A 17,628-nucleotide genomic window follows, 5' to 3' on the forward strand; every position below is an offset into this window, starting at 1 on the left:
AAGAATGCACACTTGATAGGAATTGACTGCATGGTTTGCCTCACCTAACTCTGGGATACAATGTTTTGCCCAAGAATATTTTAGCATGTGGAGACTAGAGGAACAATTCATAGCCAACGTAAAAATAATCTATTCAAACTTTTTTTTTGTCTGCTTAAACAGATGTGCAGAAATGTTGAGTGAATACTAAAAAACCCAAAACAAACAAATAAAAAAAAACAGAAAATTGTACTGCCTGAAAAACTATAGAAACATTTAGATTTGAGCTTTATTTTTTCATAATGCCCTACCTCAAATATTTCTTCATCCAGCAGCCGTGTCCCAAACACAGTGACACCCTCTGTGCTGACTACAGCATTGTCCCCTCGCAGCAGTTCAACGGTCTCTACTTTCTTGCAATCCAAGTAAAGGGTCACAGTTTTATCCTGCACACTATAGGCTATCCGGTGCCATCTGAAAGAAACAAAGATAAAGGGAAACTTAACAAGCTGCTAACCTTTGTCTGTTGAAGGATTAAGAAAGTTATTGCAAATGCAGTTAATATCATTTATGTATTTATGCTGGTGCGCTGGTTTGATCTACCAAACACACAAATCACCTTCACTCTAAATTTTTATAGGTCTTATGTAGAAGATATCAGCCCTCAAACTACCCACTTTCCATCAGCAAAGTTGACCTTCTTGAAAATGGGGTACAGTTCTGGTGCTGGCTGCCCGTCCTGATCCTCATATAGGAAGACAGGTGACCGGCCTACTTCGAGCCCCAGCTGTTGTACTCCCTGGTCATCATACAGCGAAAGCAGGAAAAACTGGGAGCCCTCTTTAGCTCGCATGGTAGTCATCAGGGAGAAATTCTCAGGAAATGTGGTATCTGAAGGAAAAGAGGAGACAACAGGAGAGAGTTGATAAGTCATACAAGAGAGAGCACAGCAGGGACCCATCACCCTCACTATAGTGACAACTGAGTAGAAATAATAATGGTAAAAACTATTGCCAATGAAAGACGTCAGCCCAGGAGGAGCAGTACGTGGAGTTTGTTCATACTTCTCATGGAGTTTCTTTCTTTATATTACATTGAAAAACTACTCTGTATAAGGTCTTGTAGGAAAAAAAAATAGCCCATTACCAGGGAAGAGCTGTTTAGTGGGAGCACTGAGCTGGATCTTTTTGATCCTGTAGGCCAAGTCTGTCTCCTCTGTGTCTCTCCTGCTGGTGCAGAGACCAGCCTCCAAGGACACCCCCTCCATGTTCTCTGACAGCTTCAGCATTTGCAGAACATCAATGGAATTAGCTGGAAGTGAAAGAAAAGAAAAGAAATTAGCCATCTGTCTATAGTTCTACATCAGATAAAACAATTTAGTGGGTTTTTTTGTTTCTCATAAACTGAAGCTAATTTTCTCTCTTTCAACAAGGTGATGTTAACTTGCCTGACTTCCATATTTTATCTTTATTTCTGTATTCTTGTATAAAGAACTATAATAAACATGCTGAGTGGAGGTTGTGTTTTTGCTTGTCACTTTAAAACTTAAATTCTGCCAGTGTGACAGCACTTTTGTGTCTGGCTGAGTTAAGTGCTGGTTGCTACCAAGCTGAAAGGCAGGGTTTAATGAGGCTGGAAGCTTGTTTGAAAGTGTGGAGCCTTCCTGCTTCCTAGGAGTCGGAAGAGAAAAGCTCCTCTGAGATGTGGCGGCAGGTGGCCAGACTACTGTGGGTGTTATTATAGGACTGGGGTAGTACAAAGCCTAACCATAATCCTGCTCTAGCACACCTGGCAGCTGACACCTGCACACCACTCACCCTGCAGCAGCTAGCAGATATATGCCCCCCATCTTGTTTATCACACTGAACAATTCACTGGCTTAAATTAGTTCATCAGTGATTCATTACTTAAACATATTTAAGTAAGATATCTAATTTTAATATAAATTTTTTTCCTGAAAAATGTAACATCTATGGTAACGGGGTGACACTTCTTTTATTCCCATGAAATTCCCTTTGCACTTATCTGAACAATAGACAAAGAAATCAAATTAATACCATGACGGTACCTGATCACAGTGAAATGACTCATTCCAAAGCTGTTGAAATCTAAATGGACTAAACTTCATTACTACATCAAGCAAGAAAAATCTTGAAAGTAAGAATTTGTTTTCATGTAAACGCATATATCATTAAATTATACTTATTTGCAATAAGCAGAGCAACTTTTGGCCTGACGGATATGAAATGTACTCCAGTATAAAGTCTCTCTCATTATAATGAGCCTGTGCAGTATTTGCAGTATGCTGTTCGTGTAATTTTAGATGTTCCGCTGATAAAATGCTGCTATGAGCATTAGCCAGGATCAGAGCTTTGTGTGCAGCCAGTCCCCCACCAGCTGCTAGAGAGAGCCACTCAGCACTTAGCATTCCAGGCATCTGAAATGAGGATCCTAAACCCAAATTGCCTCCTGAAGCTCTTGTCCCTCGAACAGAACTCTCCTTTTATCTCCTTGTTAATTAAACATATGGAATGAGTTTACTGTTGTCCAGACAGTGCTTACCGAAAAAAACACTGTGTTACATTTTATGCCATTATTTATTTGCATAGCATACATCCTTTATTCAAATAAGCTCTGGGAGCTCACCCTCTCAGAAAGCCAGCATGGCAACAGGGTTGTAAAGCTAGTAGCCAGGCTTGAACAATGTAAAACAAAAAGGACAGATCTAAAAGTGTTTAAGATCTCAAAGATTAAATTTTGCATTCATGCGCAGTTTTAAACAAGCTTTGTAAATTAAGTAGTTACAGAAGGTCCTATCTTCTTTCAACAGAAACTTTGCACTGTTTTACTCCCACACACTGCCCACACTTATAACCTGATTGAGGACTGGCATTCCTTCCTGTTGCAAATTTCTGGTTGTGGCTTTCAGTTTCTCATATTCTCATATCTTTAGGGAGGCTGTGTTAGTTCTTGTTATTTTCACTGTGCAACGTTTTAAGAGTTTTCCTCAATACCTCAAAATTATCAACAATAGTATCACAGAGATATGTTAGAGGTACCTGAGTTAACACTATAATTGTATTAATTTCATATTATCTTGTATGTCTCTTTGCTGCGTACAACCATCAGGTTGAAAAATAATGACAAATGGCTAATGGCAGTGTATGTAAGTGTATGTATGTAAACCTTACATGTAGCATTACACAAGTAATAATGCTTTAATCAATTTATTTATTTATTTATTCCCTGCAAAAATACATTTATACTGAAAATTATTAAATGACTTCATTACAACACACAGCTTCTCTTCTACCAATCCCTGCACACTAACATCTATAGCCATAGTTACTATTGAAAATACACAAAAAAAATGCATTTAGTTGTACCTTTAATTTATAAATTTGATATTTACTAAACTCAGCTTTCCTTCTAAAGATTTTGCTTACTTTGAAAGAAATATTAGAAAAAAATGTTTTTTTAATTTGAACTCGTGAGTATAATTAGGCAGAGAAGAGTGACATAATAAATTAGGCACATATTACGTATATTACAGGATCAGGTGCTGAGAGAGGCAATAAACAGATGGGTAGAAAAAGCATAGCAAGACTCTTTGAATTATTATTGAGATGTGATCAATAAAAAATTATATGCGCTGTCCTGCTGGTTAAATTTGCTACCAAAATGAACTTGTTATAACCAGTTCACCTTTGTGACACTTAATATAAGCAAGTCACCAAAAAAAACTAGGAATTTTCTTAACTGCATGTGCAGTTCAGGGTTGCAGGAGCCAATCACAGCTGTCAGGAGAAGAGATAGGGCACGCTGAACCTTAAACATGCAACCAGCCGACCATATGATGCCAGAAAACAATTCATCCTCACATTCATTCTAATGGCCAATCCAGAACCACCAAGTAGCCTAATGTGTCTTTGGACTGTGATAGAAAGCCAAAGTGAATCCATGTACAGAACAGCCAACTAGTAAAGTCAAAACCAAAACATCTTGCCGCGCGACATCAATGACAACCTATAACCACCACACCATGGTGCAAATTGATGGTCAGATGGATGGATGACCAAAAACTCTCTGTTGACTGCCTATGGAGAAGCAAAAGACGTAGCACTCTAGAGTCCCCTTTTTTCATCCAGCTAAATTCTCACTAAATAGTTAAGCGTTTACATTTCTGTCTTTATTTCTAACAAAAGTTTACTTTGGACTTCTCCTCATGTCTGGGATCTAATCCTTAATGTTCGTATTTCATTGAATTGGTAGATTCTCTGTCTAATCCCAAGAGAGTTCTTCATTGCTCTGGTGTGGCCTTGTTTGATTCCTGACTGCAAATCAATTTCCTTTGCAAACGTAAGTCCAAATCCAGTATACACACAATGTTCCTCTGTCTGAGGATGCGAGGTCATGAGGCAATGATGTCTGGAACAGTCTGAATAATGTTTTAAACTAAAGTCTTGTGGTTTTAATTATAGAGGATTTGTAACATTCTGTCAGCAGAATTTAGACCAGCACCTGACAAAATGACCAATGTAAGCTAATATAATTTGCTTTTGAGCACAATTGTTAAATTACCATCCACAGATTCATTTAATAATGCAACTACTGAGTCATAGAAGATTTATTTTCCTCTAATCACTATGAGCTTTAAAGCTGTTGACCAATTCCAAACATTTTTTTAAGTATGGACTGACAGGAGACTCTTGACCTCTGTCTTTCACAAGATAACAAAGAAAAGTGGAAAAACACAACAATGTCACGGGGAAAACTCTGAGACAAGCAGCAGGAACTCCTTCGAAAAGGATCCATCCATCAATTTAATGGGCTACACTGAAAGAAAGAGAAAAGAAATGGCCATGGATCTGTTTGGTAAGCTGACTCAGAGGGCATAGGAAGTCACTGTCCTGACTTCCTATGTCCTTAAATCAATCAAACTTTCACTGCTGTTACAGCTTGATAGATTTAAGGATGACTATCCCTATTTCACCTCACACCTTATCTGGCATAAAAGGAAGAACTAAGAGTGGTGGAAGATTGCCAAATGAAGTCTGGATCAGTGAAAGAATGTTATCTATTCCCTGCTTTGGAGTCTCTTATGTCACCTTGAGTTGTGTCAGTTCTTGCATCCTCCTTACCTATCCTGCAGCACTGACTGTCTGAACAGGTTCTGCTCGCATCTCATTATGCTTTGCAGTATTCGTGCCCTTACCTCACCCTTCAAATTATGTTAATTCTACAGAAACTTGGGAAGAGTAGCTGAGCATAAAAGAGAACATCTGGTACGGGCTACTGATAAACAAAACGGTCCCCACCATTTGGCTGAATGTGCTGTGAAACAGCATCAGAAATTCTCAAAGGACTGATGACTCAGAATGTTTTCCAATCACGCCAAAAGGTCAGACTGTTTGGAAAAGGGCTGAAATGTCCAGCAATTGCACAGACACCAGGCATTTTTTGAGAATACTCACAGCTAACATGCACTGAACACCATATGATGATACACAATCATCCATATAAATGCATACAGTTCAATGCCGTAAGACACTTGTCAGTCTGTTTTTTTGTTTGTACTTTTATCTTTGAGAACACCATGTCTGCCCCACAAGAATGACAGGCACAGTTTTCCTCATAGTAAAAAGCTCTGCAGTCCAACTCAGAGTTCCCATATAAATACAGCCAAACAATCCACATCTCTCTGTGCCTTCTCTGGCTGTGTGTTACTTGACATAATCTCTCCATCGCCTGCGGTCATACAACTTAGCACCACTTCAGTCGTAGATAGACATAATGTGTTCTCTGTGTTTGAAAAGCAAATGTCTCCAAAGACATTCTCCGTGACTCATACCACCTACGCTCACAACCATCCCTGAAAATACCCCTCACACACACACTACTCTGTCAAAAAGTACTGAATCCTGAAACTGGGGACTTTTAAAAAGAAATGCAGCCAGGAAGAAATCTCAGCAATAAGAACTTCCCATAGTATCTTGGGCCACACCCTGAGATGAGTGGAGGAAGAGAATCTCACATTTAAAGACTGAAATACTTTTCAGATGTAGCCTATAACAAATGAGACAGAAAACATGTGCACATGAAGCTGAAATACACAGCCAGTGAATTATTCTTTTTAGATGGGTATATGAAATCCATCTAAAATCTATTTATTAAAATCCAACTCACCACAAAATCTGCTGTTGTGACAGAATTTCTTCAGAAAATGGGAAATGTTGTAAAATATTGAATGGTATTGAAAATGATGACAGACACAGTGGTCGAATAAATCCAGACACATTTTCCCCCGTGGCTGCAAGAAAAATGGCCTTTAATCTAATTAAGACTTGGTGTGACCTTTTGTCTGGGTCACGACTGTGTGTGGACAGGAACTCTCTGAGCTGCAGAGAGCTAATGCATGCGGAAGAGACACGCAAGCACAGAAAAAGAATAATAAACTGTCTGCACACCTAGTCACAGCAGAAAAAACAAAAACTGTTTATAGCTCAGTTCGAGCTTTAACATTCCCAGAGGAAGAGAAAAGCACTTTGGAACACTGCCTTTGTAACAATTTCTCTCTCACTAAATTAATTACTGTGTCAAACACTTTACTCGTTTGCTTATAAATAAAAGTAACTGAAGCACAAGAATACATTTGTGCAAACTACTGCAAAAGCATTTTTTTCGTTCTTTGGACATTGCTTATATACTGAGGCCACAATAACCTAGTATTGACTAAATATCTCTCGTGCCATTAAATCATCAGTCATAGTCAAAGGATCTTTAGAGATCTGTGTGCATGTGTGGATCAGGCTTGTTCTGGCACATTCAGCTGAATCTCTCTGAGCTTAGGATCCGGGGAATCTGGAGGCTGGATCAGTGCCTTGGGCTTTTTGTTGTGTTCCTCAAGCTGTCCCTGTGCCATTTTTGAGTTGTGGAGGGTGTGCTGTTTAATGCTGGGGAAGCTGCTGTTTTGAGAGAATGCCTTTGCCTTTGGGGTTGTGTTTGGTCTGGAGCAATGTGTAGGTGAGAGTATCCCACACGAATGCCAGGACCAAGGACTCAAGGTTTTGCAGAAGACTACTGCATTTGAACAAGATGATCTGTGTCATTTATACAACATGGCAATGGTTTAAATGTTGTGGGTGATAGGATTATGTCTGTCTGTCTGGCTGCTTGTCTGTGGGCAAGATAAAGTCATCACACTGGTGACCAAAATAAAGGTTGACTATGAAGAGAAATATGTAACAGCCCACAAAGAGACTTTTTAGTAAAGGGCACCAGAAACAAACACCCAAAGTCCTCCTTATCAGATGTATGGATAAATATTGTTACCCTGCCGTGGCAACTTAAGTGCTTTTTTTCCACAGCATGTGACTGTCTAAGAAAGTGTGTTTCACAGTGTCATCATGGCAAAATTTGCTCTAAGATACACCTTGGGGGTGGGGAACGTCATTGTCATTTTGATTTTTTGGCAGAAGCTTCAATGCCTGTCTGTATGTCTTTGACCGGATTTTGTCAATATGATGGGTGTGGTCGGAGTCAAGTCAAAGTATTATTTTGAAAGCCTGCAGTGCATAAAAATGCAGAGATATTTATTACACTGAATTTGTTGTGTTTATAGATCTGCTTTTGGTTATCACTGACAGTTTAGGAGCGTGTCAAGTCAGCAGTTGCACAGATGGTGGCTGGGAATTTTTGTTAATCATTTTCTCAGGGGTAACGAGTTAGGAAGTCCTACTAATGGGGTCAATCAAAGCAAGGATGTGAGTAAACAGGACAACCTAATTGAATATTAAGTGTTCTGTATTATGTAAACCAGGTATCTATCATATGCTCTCTTCATAATAAGAACTTGATCTATCTCAAGTCTACGCTCAAAATAATCCAAACAGGTGAACGGAAAGAAATATTACAACAACATTGCTGATTGTCAATGTAGGTCACTGGGCATATGTGGTTGTTTGGGCTAATGCCCACATCAGTAATACTTTTTGTGTTGACACTAAATGGTGGAATCCAGTTACACATTTTGCTCCAGTTCACATCAGTACCACATTCTTCAGTCTCCACAGTTTGTTTTGCTCATGTTTGCTCACAGCACGACAGGCTAACAGGCCAAAAGCTGTTTGGCCCATAGAGAAAACACCTGCCCATGAAGGCCCATAACTGGACAGGCAATACACACAAACATACATAGAAACACACACATTTATACTACTAGGCTTGTCAGGACTTTCTTTCACTAATGTAAATCCATTATCTACTGCAAGGCTCACAATGGTCCTTGTTGATTCAAATCATCAAGCCCTGGGCAATAGTGAGGAAAAAACATGCACATCTATGCATGACCAAGCCCATTTTAGTTTCAAACGCAAGCTGTCATCTAGACTTTGATACATAACATTAAGGCAGCTTTATGAAGAGCAACAGGGTTTCTAAAATCAAAGCAGAACACAGTATTATAAAATAAAATATTCACAAACTATGTGTAATACAGGTACAGACATGACTATTTCATTTTTGCTCCAGAGAAACAGTATAAGTGGAACTCAGAGACCAAGATTACTGCAATGTTAGTGGTTGTACATGGTTTTAAATGACTTTGATAGGAACTCTTAACGATTATTCAGAGATGATGCACGTGATGGATGACTTTGAAATAACTTTTCTGAAGTTCAGAAATGTGGATATTAAAGCAAATGACATGTGAGGATACATGGACAGAAAGGAAACTCATCTGATGTTTGTTTATTGCAAGTCCACAGGAAGCCATTCCAGCTAGTCTCCCAAAAAGCTGCTTGGAGCATCCAGTGATCAGGAACTCAGAGTCATAGAAGCCTGAGGGGAAGGGAGTTTCTGGAAGCCAGATGTCCATTGAATACTATAGATTGAGGTTTGGCGCCACAAAGCGTATAGGCATCATATCTAAAGATTAAACACTTGGGGGAATTCCAAACAGTCTGCTTCATCACAATGTCAGAGAAGCAGTTTTGATGTGATACTTGCAGCATCAGCAAGTAAGGACAGATATCAGCATATCTAACACTTCTCATGTTTAATGATTCAATTAGAATAGCTTGAACTCATTTCGCAGGAACTAACACTAGAGCTGTAATGCCTCTTTTCTCATTCTCTATGCTGATAAATGCAGCAGCCTTTTTTCATGTCTTTTTATTTGCCGGTAATTTGTTGCTGGATCAAAGGCGAACAAGCTTTGCTGCCATCCTTTGGGAGTCTGGTGAAGGATCGGCAAGAAGACTAAATCAAACGGGACACAGTGAGGGGGCTGTATGCACAATTTGCCCCCTATCACAGGCAAAAGCAAGAGGAGCAAGATGATGTAAATGATGTGATAAGGCACATAAAATAAAAACAAATATCCCATACACCCAGACTTTGAGCGGACTAAAAAAAAGAAAACAAAGAAAACAAAACTGAGCAGAAACACATCGAGGCAGCACAACAGAGGATTCTAAAAGAAATGAACCGTGCACATGTCCAAGAACATCGCACTTCCTGTTAGCAAACATGACTACAAAGTACTCTCTCATCTCCCGAACACACACAGAAAGCATATGGGAAAACATTCTTGAACTGCAGTAAACACAACAAACACACACACACACACACACACACACACACACACACATGCATGCTTAAATTCACAGGCACAAGACACACACATTATCAGCCACATGTGCATATCTAAGACTGTCATATCTGTACCACCATATGTCCTATTCACTCTTCTAATCATGTGAGGCTCTCACTTCACAGATCCTCAATAGAAAGCAATGGACACCATGGACAACTGCTGTGCCACCTGAATGCCACTTGTGTCTATTGGCTCACTTCCTCCTCTCTTGATGTTGTTTGAGCCAATGAATTCCAAAAATCTTGCCAGTCATAAAAGTAGGTGAAGCCAAAAAACCAAGACTGACAACAAAATATGTGTAACTACTTTGGAAAGACCACAAAATCCCTTCATCACCGAATCTGTAAACTGCAACTCTTGTAAAGAAGTAGTCTGCATCAGTTAATGATACTTGTGCCAGAGACCTGCGTGGGTGACAATTAGAAGTGAGCTGCCATGTCGGCAACAAGCAACTCTTAAAATGGCTGCATCAATGGCTGGTTTTTATTTATTTATTTTTGAAAGTGCAACAAATGTGAAGGCCTGGACACTGTGACAGACAGATACAGCTGTTTGATAGTCACCAGATGTCTTCTTTTTTGCAGGTGGATAACTGGAAAATGTGTCCAATGATTACATTCCACCATAGTGGAAGTGGGTCATATCAGTTACTGTGCAAATGTGATCTGAGATTCAAGTCTACAATAAAATACATCACTATAAAAGTGTACCAGAATCAGGAAGGCAGTAGTAATATGTGCATTAATTTAAGATCTGTGTGCATTAAACAGATCCATGGAAGGAATTTTAATCTGCCCACTTGCAGTGTTTCAGCCATTCAAACCCTCTTTCACAGTAAACCGACGCCGGTCACAAGCAAACTCAAACATGACATCACACATCTCCTTAAATCGCTGATTTACACCTGACGCATGAAGGACATAGCCCAATTCAAATCTTGGAAATATCTTTGATTAAAATGCAACAAGAACAGGAAAAGCTGAGGAAGCTGCTAAATACCCTCCCAGTGCAATGAGGCGGATAATTAATCTGTCATATGCAAGAAGGGGTTATATTACAATCATCTGCACACCTCTCAAGCATTCCGACAACTTCTAAAAGTCATTTGAGTCAGCTTGCAATTTTAATCCCAGCCCGAAGCGACTCTGTAGAACACGTAGCAGCATCAACAAACCATTTGCAAAGATTTAAATGAGTCTAACACACCAGGAACCAAACTGAATCTAAGATGAAGGTGTGAAGATCTGCGCTAATAACTTTGTGTTGGCTAAAGGCCAAGTTATCAATAAAAGACTCTTTAAAAATAGTCAGGGAAACTTAGATGAAGGGGACAAAGCGTCAATCAGACAACAGAAGGCTATAAGGGGGCATAAAAAACATTTTTGCATTTTCAAGGATCTGTATTGTACATTTGAGTGTCCAGCTAAATACTTTACCCGCTTGTGTCGTTGTTACATGAAGCAGAACAAACAGAAACAGTGTTAGTCTCCAGCGCGACCAGGTCCTTATTAAATGGTCCATCTTTCAATGCGGGGACCTGTTTCCAGACCCAAAACTTTAGACTGCAGGCGTTGTTGCTGCTGGAACTAGGCAGCCATGTGCGAAGAAAAGGAGACAAGCCAGTGTGCAGCTCCACTTGCTTGACTGTTGAGAAGTTTTGTTGTGGTGTCTTCTCTGAGGTTCGCTCTGCTCCTCTAATTCAATTTCTCCCTCTCGCCATCACTCCCTCCCTCCCTGTTCTCCTCCTCCGCCTTGTCCCTCCCACAGGACGGTGCACTGCGTCGCATGGCTGCGCGGTGCGCCTCCAGGGACTCCATCATAAATCACGTTTATTACTCGCGTAATTTGTCAGTTCCCACTTCTGAGAGGTTGTCATTACCCACAGACAGCGTGTAAAGTACAACAAATTTACCTGGTAACTTGTCATATAGATTTTTTTTGCAGAACTAAATTAGAACAGGATGACACCTGAGTCAATTAGATACAAGATTTTTAAAAACGGATCACTGGAATTTTTCGTATTTTTATTTTACGTAACAATGACCCTACTAATGCTCATATTGATGGTAATATTTTTTTTAATATATGTAAATGTCAGTATTTCATTATTGTTATTTTGCTTGAACACTGTTTGTTTATTGGCTGAATGAACTCAGAGAATGAGCCCACCACAGCTCAGAGTCATCATTTTAGAAATTAATAAAAGGGGCTGGGCGGGTCCTAACTTTAATTTTAGTGGCTATCCCATAGTAGATGTCTCTAATTTAGTCAAACCCACGAGAAAATAGCAGGGCTCTATCTGCACAAAACACAAACATCCACATTGTCTCACTTTTTTTTGCAATTTTTAAATGCCAGTTAATCTGACTTAAAGTATCAAGAAGTAATTTCTGTTTAACGCTGCTAAGAGGAATGAGAAGAAATGTCTTAGGTATAGGTGACATCTTTCCCAGTCATCTGAGCTCAAACGTGTAGCGATCATCACTTCTGGGAGCTGAATACATTCTGCCAAAAATCTAATTAATTCCAAGACAACTGTATTCAGTTGAGACATGCTTTAAGATAAGACTTGTGAAGGCCTTGTCTAATTGGAATATTACCAAAGATAATGATTCTAGAATCCAAGCTACAGAAGGCTTTTGTAAAAATAACTGGGAGATGAAATCCCAGAGAATATTAAAGACAAAATGAGCCAAGTCATAATATCTCAAGGGAAAAGAGCCTCTAACCACAGAATGTAGAAGGCCTCAACTCAGTCATTTTCCAACAGAGCGTTTCCATATCATTTCAGTCCAAGCCAAATGCTAAGCCCCAAATTATTCAACATCATTGACCTATGATCTGAATCCAGAATATGTTCTTTTTTTTCTTAATGGTTAAATAAATAAATTCAAACTGTTAAGTTCAGTATCATTAAAGTTTGTTATCATTTAATAATCTTCCTTCAAGTTCTTTAAAATAAGAAAACCTTTAGGAATATGAAATATAAATGTATTTCCTGAATTTCCTCAAAGTGAAATAGTCCAAATTGTGGGAATAAGAGTGGGCCTAATTAGAAAGAGTACAGAAAACTAGTGGTAGCAAGAGATTAGAGGAGCATTGACAGAAACAGATGACTGGACACACTGATGTTGATTTGTTAGGTAAACAACAGTCTCCCTGACCTCCCACAGTACAAGTTTAGCTTTAGCCTGATTTAGAGCCACATTCCTGGTAGCTTTTAGCAGATAGTTACTAAGAGTCTAATAGGTAGTCTGAACTTTGAGTGAGAAATACTTTTAGATCGTGTGCTATGTACCTTTGTCCTGTGTAACTTAAAATCACATAACGATGGACAAAAGAAGTTACAGTTCCTCCTTTATTCAAAACAAACAAAAAAAAACATGACATTAATTATCCCGACTTTACAACATGAATTGAAAATTGGGACTCAAGCATAATTTATAATTATTCGTATAATGTGATAACTAAAATTAGGTTGATCCTTTTGACTCATTGCAGCATTTTCTCATCTTCAATGAAGCAGAATCCATAAAACAGCCTGATGATTTAAATAGATTTACCTTTTCAAGAAATTTACAATAAACACACAGATGTTTATAAAAACTCCCAAATCAGTTATTCTCTTTATCCTGAACTACTGGAGCCACTTTTTCTACAAATTACAACTCACGAGGAAACACAGAGACTTTTGTTTGGTGTGCATTTATTAGTTTAAAAGTAGGAAATTGGAGATGAAGTTTGGCAAGAAATGAAGAAGAAAAACAAACAAACAAATGAAGAATCTGTTTCTGTTTTAGTTTTCATCACTGACATTCCTGTTTTTACATTTTTATTTCCTGGAAATGAACAAATTATAAACACAGTAGTGGAGTGTAAAGTTAAAGGCATGTGACAGACTGAAAGCAACTCTTTCTCCCTCTGCAGGTCACTCTTTGCTGATAAACTGTAACTAGATAACTGTCTAGTGTTTTTTATTACATTATCACAGAGAGAGTGGAAGTTAAGAAATCTGTTGTTATCATGTATTAGACTCTACTGCAAAACCCAAGTAATCCACAAGATGAGCACATGAACACTTAGTATTACATACTAGAGATACAAAGACGAGATTTCAGTAAGATCTGTCTGCTCCCAGTGTTGGAGAACTTGCTATAACAAGACAAGAGGCCAATAATCAGGAACAGAAATATGTATGTTTTCAGAAGGAAACAACAACTGACTCTCTCAAAATGCCAAAATATGATTTATGATCAAAGATACTTTTAAAGTATTCTTTTCTAGTATGCAGTCATTATGAAAAAGTTGAATTACAGAGCATCTCGGATCTCACAACATTATTTCCTTATGGGATTTCAGTGTCATTCATTTACGAATGATATAAAAACAATGTTATTCACTTTAGCCACTGTGGTAACTAATCCACTATGACTTAATTACCATTACTTATGAAAGAATTATGACTAAGCCTTGGACAAAAAGTGTTGCATTTTTCTCTGCAGACTGCTAACATCTGTCTGTAATACAAATTACACAGAGAAGCAATGCAGATTCGGTGCTCTTAGTTAAAACAATGAAAGATGTGGTTGGATGTTGGCGAGTTCACAAGAAAAACAAACAACTGACATCCCTATCTGATCAACTGACGTTTCCTCTATTTGTGGAGAAAAATGTAGGTTAATCTGTCAAAGGCTGTAAAACCCCTGATCTGTCAACGCATCCCAAGAGATACGTGAGCGTGCCACCCACTGTCTGCTGATGATAGGACTTCAATATATCAGACAGCATGTGCTCTTACATAAGAGAGTTCACATAACCGCAATTACATACCAAATCATCACATAGTGGGTTCTTTTGCAACAACGAATGGATGCAGGATTGCTTCATTAAACATATAACTCTACTCTACACAGCTCTTTACCAAATCCTGCTATAGTGACAGTTTCCACATTGTTCCTCTGACACTAAGGAAGTATGTGGAAATTTTCACTTTTGCATTTGGCTGGCAACTAAAGGAAAACCGCCAGTCTGGTGATAATTATAAACATTAGAGATGGGAGGGGGGGACTAAACTAATTAACATTTAAGGACCATGTCTGTTAAATGAGCTGCTCAAACAAATAGGCTAAATGAGCTGAACCAATGGCCACACTCATGCTTACCCTCCTGTGTATCCTTGTCTATGCCGTGCCACCATGATTGTGCTTTCTTCTCGAGACAGAAAAGTAATTAAGAGGAAAATTGGTACGGTAAAAAGAAAATTTCAACACCAAATGAAATTCTTCCACACATATCTGGAAAGCTGCAGTCATCCACAGTCCATGAGGACATTTAAAATCAGCAAATTATTTGGTCTAAAGAGTTACAGTATGGTTCCACAGTGGAAGAGTGAACAGCCCTCGCAGGGATCCATCTGTGTACTTTCTTGGCAAGAATCAGATGCAGCTGGCACCATGCTGTTGTTTGTCTTTGCTTTCTTTTTTGACCATCCTTTTACTAACCTGTAGGTGCATGACAATGTTTTCCTTTAATTTATGCAAAGAAATTAAGGGCCATAGTAAATGTTTCTTTTTTTATGTAGCCACACAAAAAAGGGTTGTGAACCAATTTTTTTTTATCTTTGAATATTGAATGCTGATGTCCAAATTATGCAGAATCATGAGCTGTTATAAAAAAGGGCATTTTTTGTGCTTAGAGTTGTGACTTTGTTTTTAGAATTGCTGTCAAGGTTGTTCATTGTATGTTCATTGAGTGATCTGTTACAGCAGCAACTTGAACTCTTCTTCTGGTGCAGCCTGTGAGCTTTTCTTTTAGCACTTCAATTAACACTTTTTTTGCCCCAGAAGCCCACAAACACTATCACTGCTTTCTTTGCACCCATTCTTCCCCTCTTCAAGTCTCCCTCCCGTGCATCGACCCCTAGCTTCTCTTTCCCTTCTTCTCTTTCTTCGCCTCTGTTCTCATGAAGTTTGCATTCCACACCTCCTCTGCAGACTGGACACAAAAGAGCAGAAAGCGCCACTCCTGACCTGTAGCAAACATTCCAGTCCTCTAGACCTTTTCAAACAGCTAGAGTCCATTATCCATTCAGGAGCATCAGCCAGAGCTGTCTTGTTTTTAATGTTACTGCACTGAGATACAACTAACAGAGGGTTAAAACGATTAAAGTACGCCTGGTACTGTTTGATGTGAAGTCGTGAAATATTACTGAGAGAAAGAAATGTACATTTTAAGCATAAAATTAAAAAAATGAGAGGAAAATGTTTAAATGCTTTGCTATTAATTTGTTATAACAAGTTTTAAATTTCACTGTACATTTAGAACAGTGTCTCTAATCACTAAATGTATGTTCAATTATGAAGGAGGAAAACTTTATACTGTCAGCTGGAAAAACAGTGGAAGCTCAAGGAGCATCTGTTCATGTATCCTTAAAGTCTGTATACAGGAAATTGACTATTAAGCTATAAAAGTTAGGGTTAGAGGGAATAGGAGTGCCATTTTCATGACTTGGACTTTGGCAATGAGGTTAGAGATGATTTGGGTCTTTAGGGCACAGCTGTGCTCAGAGGTGTCTGAGTGAGGTGAAAAGTTCTCAGCAAGTATAATGAAAACCATTCTGCTTGAAATGAGGATTTGATGCTGCAGGCATACAAGTATAGATGTGCAGAAGAGAAGGTGGAGAGGAGAACATTTGAGGTTAAATGAGGAGGAGGGTTTACAACAAGGCATTTAAAGCAGAGAAAGCCTATGGCATGGAAACGCACGCATGGGCTTGCATTATACCTTCCCCTTTGTCTCTCCGAATTCCTTCTTTGTCTTAGCACCTCAGTCCTCTGACATTCCACACAAATAGCTCAGAGGCTGACGGACATCACTGACTGTCCAGTACACCTCCTTTTCTGCATCTACACCTGCCCATTTTGTCCAGAGGCACAAGAAAAAGCATGCGAGGAATGTCCAGGCATTACTCCAGCAATTTACATTTACATTAATTTTTCTTGTACAGTTCTTCTTGTATCCAGTGGCAGATGATCATCTGGGCTCTCTCAGAGGAGCACAACTGACTCCATAAGAAAAATAACAAATAAAAAATATAGACAAATGATTTTAACAGATGCGGGACACTTTCCCCCCCTAACAACCACCTTTAACGGCAGTTTAATTGGTCAGGAACCATGTTTGTTTTCTTGCATCCAACCATCAATAATGGGCAAGAATTTGGGTTTTACTCAAATGATGCATGGGTTTATCAAACTGTGGTAACTTGATGAAACTCATGCATCATATAGTTAATGTTGAGATAGGTGTTGTTTGTGTTGGATTTATATAAAGGAAAGCAATTTATATATATATATAAATTAAGGAAATTTGTGGCAGAAAAATTCAATCGTTGACCTAAAACTAGCACAACTGATGGTAGAGTTTTTAGATGTGCAGCAGATGTATCAAGAAGGCAATGTTTTTTTGTAAAAAATAAAAGAACAAAAAAGATATTATGAATGTAGAACGAAGTAGTCAATAGTGTATTAAATGTTGCCACAACTTCGTGTATCACTATGCAGGGATCCAATGCAAAATGTAACCTATTTATAGATATTTTCAAGCAAGAAATAGTGGAGTATGTTATCAGAATCAGAATCAGAATACTTTCTTAATCTCGAAGGAAATTAGGGGATTTTGTATGTTTTTTGACTTTATCATCTGTTTAATTAAAAAGAAATCCTAATTATTTTGCATATATTGGTGTTTATTTTTCTTTAGGTCTTATCACTTCACTATTATAATTCACTATTTGTAACTAATTTCACCTTGATTTAATTATGTATAAAAAAGACAATAAGTGGTACCACCAGTAGTTATAATGCTATTTTTTAGTTCATGTTATGTATTTACAATTTCGATCTTAATATATTTTGGTTGTAAGAAGATCTACACTTCACTGTTTTCTTTTAAATTTGGCTGGACACTGACCCAAAAATCCACTTAATTTTCTT

General features: G+C 38.4%; 1 protein-coding gene across 2 annotated transcripts in view; it reads right to left on the reverse strand.

The window, feature by feature from the left end:
• col5a3a (collagen, type V, alpha 3a) overlaps window positions 1–11,315 on the reverse strand; it is a 44,304-nt gene extending 32,989 nt beyond the window's left edge. For both annotated transcript variants that reach the window (XM_013915120.1, XM_013915119.1), the window contains exons 1-4: window positions 11,071–11,315; window positions 1,126–1,290; window positions 657–870; window positions 291–453 (exon numbers count right to left, since the gene is read on the reverse strand). In XM_013915120.1, the coding sequence (XP_013770574.1) occupies window positions 291–453; window positions 657–870; window positions 1,126–1,290; window positions 11,071–11,155 (627 nt within the window). In that variant the 5' untranslated portion in view covers window positions 11,156–11,315. The remainder of the gene's footprint in view (window positions 1–290; window positions 454–656; window positions 871–1,125; window positions 1,291–11,070) is intronic.
• Window positions 11,316–17,628: the final 6,313 nt, after the last annotated feature.

This window comes from Pundamilia nyererei, unplaced genomic scaffold, assembly GCF_000239375.1.
Source record: "Pundamilia nyererei isolate P.nyererei 1_Seehausen unplaced genomic scaffold, PunNye1.0 scaffold00258, whole genome shotgun sequence".
Classification (NCBI taxonomy): Eukaryota; Metazoa; Chordata; class Actinopteri; order Cichliformes; family Cichlidae; genus Pundamilia; species Pundamilia nyererei.